This window comes from Pantherophis guttatus, chromosome 3, assembly GCF_059756535.1.
Source record: "Pantherophis guttatus breed Tessera chromosome 3, ASM5975653v1, whole genome shotgun sequence".
Taxonomy (NCBI): Eukaryota; Metazoa; Chordata; class Lepidosauria; order Squamata; family Colubridae; genus Pantherophis; species Pantherophis guttatus.
Window position 1 is genome coordinate 173,672,288 of NC_142065.1, and position 12,152 is coordinate 173,684,439.

At 32.4% G+C, this 12,152-nt stretch overlaps 1 protein-coding gene across 10 annotated transcripts in view; it reads right to left on the minus strand.

Annotated features, from left to right (window-relative positions):
* Window positions 1–1,297: 1,297 nt before the first annotated feature.
* The window catches only part of RB1CC1 (RB1 inducible coiled-coil 1), a 63,252-nt gene continuing 52,397 nt past the window's right edge, over window positions 1,298–12,152 (minus strand). For 8 of the 10 annotated variants that reach the window (XM_034429763.3, XM_034429767.3, XM_034429765.3 and 5 more), the window contains 8 exons: window positions 11,957–12,065; window positions 11,626–11,866; window positions 9,658–9,709; window positions 6,452–6,499; window positions 4,866–4,924; window positions 3,233–3,369; window positions 2,587–2,657; window positions 1,298–2,249 (listed from right to left, as the gene is read on the minus strand). In XM_034429763.3, the coding sequence (XP_034285654.2) occupies window positions 2,172–2,249; window positions 2,587–2,657; window positions 3,233–3,369; window positions 4,866–4,924; window positions 6,452–6,499; window positions 9,658–9,709; window positions 11,626–11,866; window positions 11,957–12,065 (795 nt within the window). In that variant the 3' untranslated portion in view covers window positions 1,298–2,171. The remainder of the gene's footprint in view (window positions 2,250–2,586; window positions 2,658–3,232; window positions 3,370–4,865; window positions 4,925–6,451; window positions 6,500–9,657; window positions 9,710–11,625; window positions 11,867–11,956; window positions 12,066–12,152) is intronic. The other 2 variants (XM_034429769.3, XM_087890558.1) reach the window with 1 other exon arrangement.

The window sequence follows — 12,152 nt, forward strand, 5'->3', positions numbered from 1 at the left end:
TTATGTAATGAGAAGCAGTGATAAGTGAATATACTAGTGTCTTGTGTTTCTGGTTTCTTATTACAGCACAATAAACAGGATTGTGCATGCCGAACATAGTATACAACACCTTCCTTCTTCCACCTGTGTCCCATTACCATTACCCTATTCTGCTTTGGCTAGCTGAGCAGTAGTGGTGGCTGCGGTGTATTTGGGAATCAATTCGTGCCTTTCACTAATGTAATGTCAGTACCATTACCTTGGAGGATGGTTACTCAGGCCACGTTTTACCTCCATCCCGGTTCTTCCTGTCTTTTACAAATGATAATAAATCATTAATTAAAGTATATCTACTGTTAAAACATTTATATTAAAATAATCTTAAATGTTTAAGTTTGTCTTCCAAATGATATATAATGAAATACGAAGCACTCAATGTCAACAAAAATGCATCACTTAAAAGCTCTGAAAATTGGAAGATTCTGCTGCTAATGGCTTATTGCAGAGATTACAAATCAATTTTTGAAGGGCTAGTTGGAACTGCTTGAACAGAAGGCTTGAAGATCTTTCCTTGCTTCATTTTCACTAAAACTAGGTATAAAAGTTAGATGTTTTATTTCCATTTCAAAACAAACCACTATTAATCACACAGCGATAATTATATTTGAATTGAGATGTAATGATTAGGAAAAATTAAGATTTGGTAATGTCTTTGTCATCATATATCAAGATCAACATGATGTAACAAAGGAAGCATGAATTACTTACCGGTCATATTATTACAGAGTATTATAAATTTTTGGTCATTAAATATAGATTTAGTGTGATATGTTGTTCTATTTTTTTAACAGAACAATTCTGTATTCTCATTTTTGGTAAAAGACTAAGAGTGGAAATTTTTACAGACAGAGATCCAAGCTCAAAATAAAGAGGAATGCCCTGACTATGGAAGCTATTACGTAGGGTATGAATAAGTAGGGCTTTCAGACAAACATTGCACAGCCATTTGTCTGGGATAGTTTGAGAAGTCCCAAAGTCCCTTTCAACCCTAGAATTCTAGAAGAGAAATGATTAGAACATTATTTTGCCTGTAATTTACTTAGATAATTTTACTTAGGTGTTTTACTGTGCAAACGTAAATGATGATTAAAATAATTAGCTTGATCATACATGGAATGTTTCAGAAAACTCTTTACAGGCATTTTTAAAATATTTATACAAAGTATCTTATACATTCAACTTCAAAATTTACAAGAATGGTCATGGATAGGACTGCTCTACCATGTAGAATTTAAAAAGCATGTAGACCATTGAAACATTTACAGGTTCAAATCTTTATTGTTTTAAAATTCTACATGTCTTTTACAGTACAATAATTTGTTATTTAAGTGATCTTTGTATAGTTAATGTACAATGGTTTTTTTTTTCCTCCCTGAACCTTAGCCATGAGATACAATTTCATTAATATGATTTTTCTTTTAAATAGATCAATACAAGACTTCTCTGAGGACTGGGAAGGTGTCTCATTTAAATACAAGAGCATAGCTACTTCCTTTCAAGATCTGTGATCAACCCTTCAAAAACTTCAAAGACTGATCCATATTAGCTTAGCAAGATACTGTGTTTTTTTTCCTTTCTCTTATATTAAACAGCTTTTTAATGCAATAAAGCAAGTTGCAAGAGTTACCTTTTCATCTATTGAGGCAAACTCATGCTGAAGAAAATTATCTGCATGCAATGAACACTCCTGTATTATAAATAACTGATGGTTTTATACATATTATAAAGAATCTGTTAAAGAGTGAAAGTAGTTTGATAATGGTTTCACAAAAGGACAGATGCTGGTAATGGTAGTTAACATTTAACATCTAATATGAGCTAATGTATATTTAAACAGGCAATTAACATGGCTAGTAAACAAGCCATGATATGTAAGATTTGCCCTTTCAGAAAATGAACTCTTTTGGTCCACATTTCTAAAGTTATCTGAATAAAAAATCGGAACAATTAGGCCAGACATTATGATGAATTTCTTGTTTCTAAAATATAACACATTAAAAAGAAAAAAAGGTTCATAAGAAGCATTGTCATATGACCTCTGTATTAAAAAAATGGCCTGCTACTTGGATTGATGAATGGGCACCGAGGGACTAGCCAGAAAATATGGGATTGAGTTGAGTTTTCCTCATGTGTTATACTTTCTTATTCCATGGTACTGCTTTTACTCTGTAGAATTTTGTACCCAGAGGAACTTTGAATCGGTTTTGTGCCTAAGGAAGAAAGAAAAGAAAATTATTTTAAGGGTAGCACCAGATCTATAACCAACTGTAAACAATAATTTTTGTAGTCTGCAATGCACATATGGATGGGCACATGCTATATGCATGACATTTTAGGTACTTTAGGTAATTCAGTAGAACATGGCATTTCATATCTTTTTGAACATGGCATTTCATATCTTTTGAACATGGCATTTCGTATCTTTTTATTAATTGAACAATGATGCAAGTAGGAAAAAATCTGTATTATTCTTCTCAGAAAAATAATGCTCAAATTCTACTATATAATTTAACTGAACCATGACTCATCAAAAAATTTAACTCTTACCTTTTTTGCCTGACAATATTCTTTTTCCATTACTTTCCCTAACACCCAAGGTCTTCGAGATGTTCCAGAAGCTACAAGAAAAATGTTCATGACTTGAAAACATTATATTATACTGTTCAAGGTTATATGTCTATGTATTTAACTATTTAATAGGGAAAAACTTCCACATGTGTAATACCATTTTGATAATAGAGCGAGGAGTAGAGGGTAAGAAGAGGAGAGGGAGAAAGAGGAATGGAAGAAAGGGGAAAGGAGAGGAAGAAAAGGCAGGGGACAGGAGTAGGAGAGAAGGTGAGAATGTACATTTATATTATGTGTATAAGAAATAAAAATGAAAAACTTTTTTCAAAAAAAAGAGAAAAGATAATAGATGACACATAATTGTTCCTCTCTCCTATCTGTAAATGGTATAAAGACCATTGGACTTCCAAAAATATTATATTACAATATAAACATTATGACATTTATTTGTGCATTAAATGTTTCTACTTAAACATAGTTGTAAGTTTCTAGTATTACTTAGCTGTGTTCATGTGTTTATACATAATTATAAAATATATGTGTGTATACATCCTGATAAGTACACAATAGTTCAAACATTTTTTAAATATATCATAAAAACACTTTCCAAGGTGATGACACTTACCACACTCACCTGGTTTGAGATCTAGTGCAGTAAGAGATTCTGAGTGTAAAAAATACAAAGTTGGGCTAACAGTAAATAATACATAGTTGTCATGACGTTCATCCAAGATTATGAGAACCAAATCGCCAACTTGAAAACTAGTTAAAAAAAAGAAAAAGTTAAGCAGGCGATATGTAATACAATATTGAGCAGATATGTATTTACTCCTAAGAAAAATCCCAAGTAACCAAACACAAGATTATATCCTAAGTATTTATTTTTGTGGTCCATAGAAATATACTGTAAATCAGGAAATTCTGGTTTGAACTGAAAAATATTCCTTTGTAAACTCATAATTTTAAGAAAAAAAATTTTTTTAATGCAGAAAGTACATTCTGGAGTGGTAGGTGGGTAACCGAAGATGACACTGGCACATATTTCAAATCACAGTGATCTAATACACAAAAATATAAAAAAATAAGTTTGCATATGTACAACCCTGATATATACTAATATGGGCTAATGAAAGATAATCATTTTGAAATCCCAGTGCTTTAAGCATGAAGTTTTCATTGATTAGTGGTCTAATTATTGGGTTAATAATATTATATATATAGTGAATGATAAGCAAGAAGTTCCATGTTTCTTACATTAAAAAAAGCACTACTCTGTGGCTCATGTTAAGAAGTAACAGAAGTAAATGGTACACTTAACTGTTTTTCCCCCTGAATGATATATTTAAATTTTCTTAAACTTTTCAGAAAATAAATTAATTACTAAATCCAAGATCCAGGGAAATACGTAAAATGGCAAAACACTCATAATCGGCTTCTATTCAAATTTCACTGTTCCAGCTGGAGAGAGACATCTCTATGAATAATGAGTGAGGATTCAAAAATAGTCCTTAGTGATTTTATTGGAAAGAAAATGTAGCAGAAGTAATAAGAATTCTGGATTCTCTAATTGAAAGACATTTGGAAAGGATGAAATATTTTATATTTCCTAGTAGCGTAATCAATAACAATTATTACCACAACTGGCCATAATCGAATAGGGAAAGAATAAACAACTGGAGAGTTCGTTTATGGGCTAGGTTTTGGAATCAATAAAGACATAGAAAAATTGGATAGTCGCATTCTTTTCATGTATTATTTTAAAAAAGGGAAATTTCTACAAGAAGTCATTAACTGGAATGCCTGAGCTAGATGCATATTTCAATTGAATTTACTCACAGTGCACAGCAAAACTGCTGGACTCCTGTAGAGTTCTGGATGGCTTCAAGGTTTGATAAAAGTGGTTAAGGTTTTTTTAACCAATAATAAATATAAGTGTCAGCAGTTTGAGGACAGTAATTGTAATTAGCAGTGTGCATGCATGCTTTTTGAAGTTGTTTTCAAATTCTTGTACAAGTTAACTTGTATCTATCCCAACAAAAACTGCATGGTAACCTTTATTAAGTCTTTAAAAAGTAGTGGCAGGGAAGGGATTCAATTTTTGTTTTCAAATTTTTGCAAATAAACAAATGTAAATAATTAACCTACTCAATAGTTTTCAGACATACTGATTTTAATCTGTATTAATGACCTCAGTGATATTATTTTTAAGAAGAATTTAATTTAAAAAACATTTCACAATTAACAACATGTATACTTACTCTCTGATAGCAATTTTTTCAGAATGTCTTAGAGAAACTGAAGACATGCTTTGAGACATCTGAAAAAAGTAACATTACTATTATTTTCCTATTATAGCAAATATGATAAACCATGTTCTAGACACAAGTTAATATTGATTAATCTTGTCACAGACTGACATTAAAAAAAGAAAAAAATAGCTTTGTGTGCTTTATATCTACTGTTTGGACAAAGCGTATTATAAATTTAAAGCAATTTCATCATAAGAAGATAAAGAAAGTTAGCCATTACTATTATAACTGACTTTTAAGCATCTTTATGCTTTTATGAATGTCAACACATTTTTCTTCAATCATACATCCTACATTATAATTTATACTTTGTATTTATTCAGATTGCTTGCCAACTCCATTTTTATGCCCAACTATCTACAAAACATGAAGTGCCAGAGCAGAAATATTTTTCTGATTTATTAACTGGCATGGTACAAAAATAACCAATCTGGGCTGATTTACTGTTTGCAGCAATAACAATACATACCATTCATTTAAAATATATGGCTGTGATTAATACCTTTTTATCAACCCTTTTAGAATTTCTCATTTAAAGAACCTAGAGTATATGTCTGTCATGAAATCAGACCTACAAAAAAAATTAAGAGATCCTTTACAAATAACTCTGGAGGAGATTCGATTCAAACTGACATCAACAGGATACTGAAATGAACTTAAATCCTTAAACTAATGGTATATCGAAAACCTGAGCTGAGAAAATATATATATATATTTCAGAAATCTTCCTAAATAAAAACTTTTGCCATCTTGCTCAGTTACAGTGATGATGAGCAGGAACCTTGACTCCCAACGGGACCCCCAAGTTATCCACTGGTCTGCCTTTTCTCTTACAGTTGTACCAATGAGCAGTTGCTAAATGAGGCAGCCACTAAACAAGGACTACCTGCAGTAGTGGTAACTGCTAAAGAAGTGGCAAAACTATCTTTAAGTTATTCACTGCACATTTAAATATTTTTTAATAAAGCTAATATAAATCTTTTTTATATATATATAAAAAGAGAAAGTTTTCTTTGTTGTGTGTTTCTTACTAATCAAATACTTTATTGAATCAGACATTAGATGTTTCCAAATGTTCTGTTGGGATTTACAACTTCTAAAATAAATATAGTCATTTCTCATGAGAAAAGTCCCCCGTCTTAAAAATTGGAAAGCAAGTTATTTAAATCCATGAGATCCACTTTAATTTTGTTGTGAAGCCACAAAATGGAAATGTGTTGTCTGATGACTCTTCCGAGACACTATCATTAGTTGTCAGCCATGATTCAAGAAGTGAAATGTCTATTCCTAATTCCCAGTATTGTGTTGCTAACTGACCCTTTAATTTTAAGAGGAGGAAGTGAAAAGCAGGAGGAAGGAACAAATATTTTTCTATTCTCTCTAACCTATTGATCAACATTTTCCTTTAAAACTAAAATACAGTGAATACTGTACCTCATAACAATATATTCTTTAGAATACACTTTTTAAAAATTAAATTGACTGACTTTACTTATTCTTTTGAATAAGTTTTTAATAAAATTTACAAATCTTACCAGTCTTTGATTGAGCCTTTTATTTTCCTCCTCTTTCAATTGCAGAGTCTATAAAAAGATGAATTTTATTATATATAAAATATATAATTATATATTAATATTATATAGCTCTATACCGGTAAATGCATTCCCAGTATTTTAAATTGCAATCCTATTCTTACCCTCTTGACATGAAATAGAGAAAATGAAAATTTGTTGTCTGAAAATGTCATATATGAACAAATTTTGTACCTCCCAAATAAGAACACAATGTATAGATGTACCATGAATTTTGTAGAAATTTCTGATATAGTTCACAGGTCAAAAAATAGCATGAACAGAATACATTAGAAAAAGACCCAGATAAGCATGCACAGAAAAACTGCACATAGAAAACTCCACTAGTAAAGGACAGAATAAAACTTACAGTTGATAATTTTTGGCAAAGAAGAAAAAAGATAGATGCTCTTCTCTGGGAACAAATATAATCTAGCACAATTTAATATTGTTATAATATTGAAATAATATTATTTATTTATAATAATAAATAATAATAAATAAATAATTACAATATAATAATTATATTATTATAATTAATAATAAAAAATAAGAAAAATAAGAAGAAAAATAAGAAATTATAAATAATATTCTAATATCTAATATTTGGTAATATTGAATTTCAAACCAGGGCATACAAAACTCTTGCTAGACCAATTCTTGAATACAAGAATCTGTCTGGAACCCACACTGCATATCGGACATTAATACAATCAAACGAGTCCAGAGATATTTCACAAGTAGAGTCCCCCACTCCTCTGCTCGCAACAGAATACTTTATGCCACCAGACTTCAAATTTTGGGATTAAACAATTTAGAACTTTGCTGTCTTCGGTCAGACCTAAGCGTAGCACATAAAATTATTTGCTACAATGTCCTAGCTGTCAATGACTACTTCAGCTTCAACCACAATACATAAGCACACAATAGATACAAACTTTGGTAAAGTAAATACACATTTCTCTGCCTGTTTTCCCCACAACAGCAACAACTCTGTACAAAGTGGGCTTTGCTGACAGAGAGTGATTGGCCCAAAGTCACCCAATTGGCTTTCATAACTAAGGTGGGACGAGAACTCATGGTTTCCGACTTTCTAACCTGGTGACTTAACTACCAGACCAAACTAACTCTTATTGAATCCAATTTTATCCCAAGTCCATAATTTCTTCTGTTTTATGTTATTTTATATTATATTACACATTGGCAAAAAAAAAAAAAAAAAAAAAAAATCAGAACACCAAATACAAACTGGGCGGATATGACTTTGTAGACGACCCTCACTCTGTCAAGGACCTTGCTCACAACAGAATACCTTATGCCACCAGGCTTGAAATTTTGGGCTTGGACAACCTAGAACTACGCCGCCTACGGTCTGACCTAAGCGTAGTACACAAAATTATCTGCTACAACGTCCTACCTGTCAATGACTACTTCAGCTTCAACTTCAATAATACACGAACACACAACAGATACAAACTTGTGGTAAACCGTGGTAAACTTGATTGCAGAAAATACAACTTCAGTAACAGAGTTATTAATGCCTGGAATGCACTACCTGACTCTGTGGTTTCTTCCCCAAACCCCCAAAACTTTAACCTTAGACTGTCTACTGTTGACCTCACCCCATTCCTAAGAGGTCTCTAAGGGGCGTGCATAAGCGCACCAGCGTGCCTACTGTCCCTGCCCTAATGTTCCCTTTTATATGTATCCATTTCATATATTCATAATTATGTTTATACTTATATCTATTACCTATTACATGCTTGGTGAAATTAACAAACAAACATAAATAAATAAAACAAATAAATAACTGAAATTTGTTCCTGAGTAAACATCGGATTAAAATTCAAGCTGAAATACTTAGCTCTCTTATTCAGGAACCCAACTTTACGTTTGTGTGTATGCTAGGATTGTGTGTGTCTATGTGTGTGTGCTAGGATTATATTCTCATGATTATAGTAAACTAAGATGTTCAATAAAACTTCAGAGAATTTGAGCTCTACATCTGCATTTCAATTCTGTTAAACCACAATGTTTGTCTCAAACTTCATTTAAATTTATATTACCAAATATAGGAGGAGAATGATAGCAATAGAAAACTTTCATTTTTGTAAGCAAGCACCCCAGAAATTCTGATGTTTGGAAATCAAAACAGGTAACTCTAGCATGTACTCTTTATTTCTTTACTGCAACTATGCTAGGCAATGTGTGATAGAATATAAAGACAAACCTTTCTTAGAAGAAAATGTGCTAGAGGTTTTTATACCTAAATAATTAAGCTAAATAGAAATTAGCCCCTTAAACCTTAAAGGATTCTGTATATAAAATGAGTGCTCTATTGCTGAATTATGGAAATATCCCCTAGTTACATAACAGGTATCTATCTATATCAGAAAATAAGCTTTTATATCTTTCTTTATATATCTAGTGTTTACCAGGAGCACAGGATAAATTTAATCACCCTTAAAAAACAATCAAAATCAAATACATCTTAAAATTAATCTGGGCTCTTAGTGATTATGCAGACATCTTCCTGTGGTTGTTGTTGTTTTTAACTATACAAAAGTAGGTTTTCTTGGTCTTCTTCTAGGATGTTTTTTTTAAATCTTTACTCAGAATCTTTGATTTAAAATAAAGTAATTCAAATGAAATATTTCTCTATATCAGAGAAATCACAAGTCACAACTCAGTACCAGCTTTGATTTCTAGCCTGTCTTCATGCCCATAAAACTCAGAAATCATTAATGTAACAGCAAACACAACTGTGCAAGCAGATCAGTGCAAAATCAGACTGCTGTGAATGCATGTGGGTCTTGTAAGCATGGATGCAAGTGGGGATTGGTTCATGCAAAACAAAGGGGCTAGGTCTGATTAACACAGGCCTGAAGGACTAATCAGGGAACTAAGAAAACACCCAGAAGAAGACAATAGTAAACAGCTTCCACTGGGTTATCAAGACATTGGCATGGATATATTCATGAAGTCAGCATGTTAGCTCAATTCGAAGGACACTTTATTTTAATTGTTAGAATAACATGAATAGGACTGGATACACAATGGATATATGGGAAGGAAAAAAGCTGAAGTTAGGCATCTTCCCAAACCTTAATTCTGCTTAGCATCACCAGTAATGCTGCTAAAAACTGAGACTGGCTTAAAAAGCTACTCACTTTTTCTAACATCATTATCCTCTGTTTTTCTTCAGACATCTGGACATTTTCACTAAAAAAAAGAAAGCAAGATAGAAGAAATTAACAAGAAATGAAGTTTTTTTTTTTTTTTTAAAAAAATAACCTGTCTGGCTCTTCAGCGTATTTATGATTGTTAAAAAAGAACTTTAAATAGTATAACAAACAACCAAGAAAGATTAACAGCTGTTTAGCATTGGCCAAATGACCTTAAATACTTTGTATTATAGATGTGTCAAACAAAAATGAATAAAAGTGGAGTGTATATAATATGTTCAACTTTTCCCATTTCATGCAAGCCTCATGTATACAGATACATACAGGGCAGCAATTGAAGCTGCCTTTCTTATACCAAATATTCTGGAGAAGATAAGAGTCTTATTGGGGGTAATTAGAAGTTGGGCAAATAAAGAAACCAAACTGGGACAGATGTCATCAAATGAATTGGCTATTAGTAACGGGATGGAATATTGCCTAGATATCAGTCACTACTCTGAGAGGCCCAGAACCAGCAAATGATACTTCTGGGTATTTGGGTGACGTGTTTCATTAGGTTATTAAGAAGGTTCTGAAGACTAAGTGACTAGATGTGGGTTAATGAATACACCTGTGCTCAATTCTTGTAATATTTTCATTTAAAAAGGGAGTTGAAGGACAATAAAACTTCAGTATATAATAGAAGTGACTGTGAGAACCACCCAAGACTGCCTCGGCAGACAATTCCTTCAATCCCAAGGAATCATTATATGCACGTGTAAGAAAATATGAGTGAACGAAGTATCGACAGTAATAGAAATTGGTGGAATAAAAAATAGTCTATTGGTACCAATATGCTTGCATTCAATTGGATTAACTTCATTTAGTGATGCAGGATAAATTCTTTATTAATGCCAGATATATGTAATTCTGAACAGATCAGCCAGTTTAAAAAGATACAGATGAAACAATTGTCCATCTATTTATTCATGACTTTGCCATATATAAGCTCAGATTTAAACTCATGGTGAGCTCAGATTTGGAGGAGACTGACAATGAGCAGCCAGCTCCACGGTTACAGGAAATATTATTGCTATCTGCGCAGGCAGAGATGAGGCTGACCAGTAACCATCTCTGAAGATGAAGAGGCTAAACTGCCACCTCCTCCCAATGCAAGGCCCCACTGTGCGGAGAGGAGGGCAGAGGTGCTCTCAAGTGAGGCAGCTTGCAAGGAAGGAATCTTGTAATTCTAAATGAACAACACTAGGAATGCTTTTTGTTTAAGAAGGGCAGCAAACTCAAAACTCTCAACTGATGACAACTGCCCTTAACTACTACTTCATGCCCCTTGACTCCTGACTGGTAAGCCCTGACTCTGGAAATGGACTGGCTGAGGAACCTTCCATGAAGTTTCCACCCTTGTACTTTGCCTGACCATTCTCTTGTCTGATGTTTGGATTAGAGCTCTTTTAAGGCAAGCTTGCTAAAACTATGGAATATTGTTTTACTACCACCACATGCATTTGACGTACATTTTGATATTAAGGGATTAGAAGAAGCCTCTTTCAGTGTTTTCTGCTGTTCAAAATGCTTAATATAAAACAATATTCCTCATAAATCTGAAAGCTGAAATTTCATAAAATATATGTAAAAATTAAACTGATGTGGTGGAAAAGGGTGTTTTTTTCTCCACCTAAACAGAGGGTCAAATGAAATCTGACTGACTAATAGTTGAGGATTTGGCAGTGATCCACATTCTAATTTTAAATATATTATCTTTTAAAATAAACAGATAATAATCAAGACATGTGTTCTAACAATCAAACCTTATATATACGTTTAGCATGATAATGATATAAATGTATAAAAAATACTCAGGAAAAAAACTTAGGACCAGCACTTTAAATGGGGTAGGGAAAACATGTCATTCATTCTGTAATATTTAGATATTTATTTCAATGCAAAATGACTTACTTTACAGTCATCATGCTAGTTTCTAGTGTGGAATCAATTTTTCCTTCTTCTGCTGTATCAGAACTCAAACGTTCAGTTTCTGATGTGAAATCAGCTGCACAAGCTCCAGAAGGTTCCAGAATAGGAGGCAAGCATGTTGATGAAACAAGATTGCTATTTTTCAGCTTATTAACTTCTTCTTCAAGTTTCTTCTTCTCTTCAAGTAAACGAGCACGATCTTCAGAAAGACTTTCAATCAGATCTGAGCAAGGCATTTCAATGATTTATATTTAATATTGCACTGAACAACTGCTATGGTATGCAACCCTAATGTAATACATTGCATGCTTACCCTTGTCTCTCTCTTGCTGCTGTTTTATCAATTTCAATTTGTCACTAAGTTCATTGATTATATTTTCTTTTTTCAGCTTTTCTCTTATTAGAACAGTGTTAAATGTAGTCTGAAAAGATAGCATTAAAATTAATTTTGGTAACACAATGAACAAAATGTAGATGTACATACCCTTAAGTGTGTAATTCTTAATAGT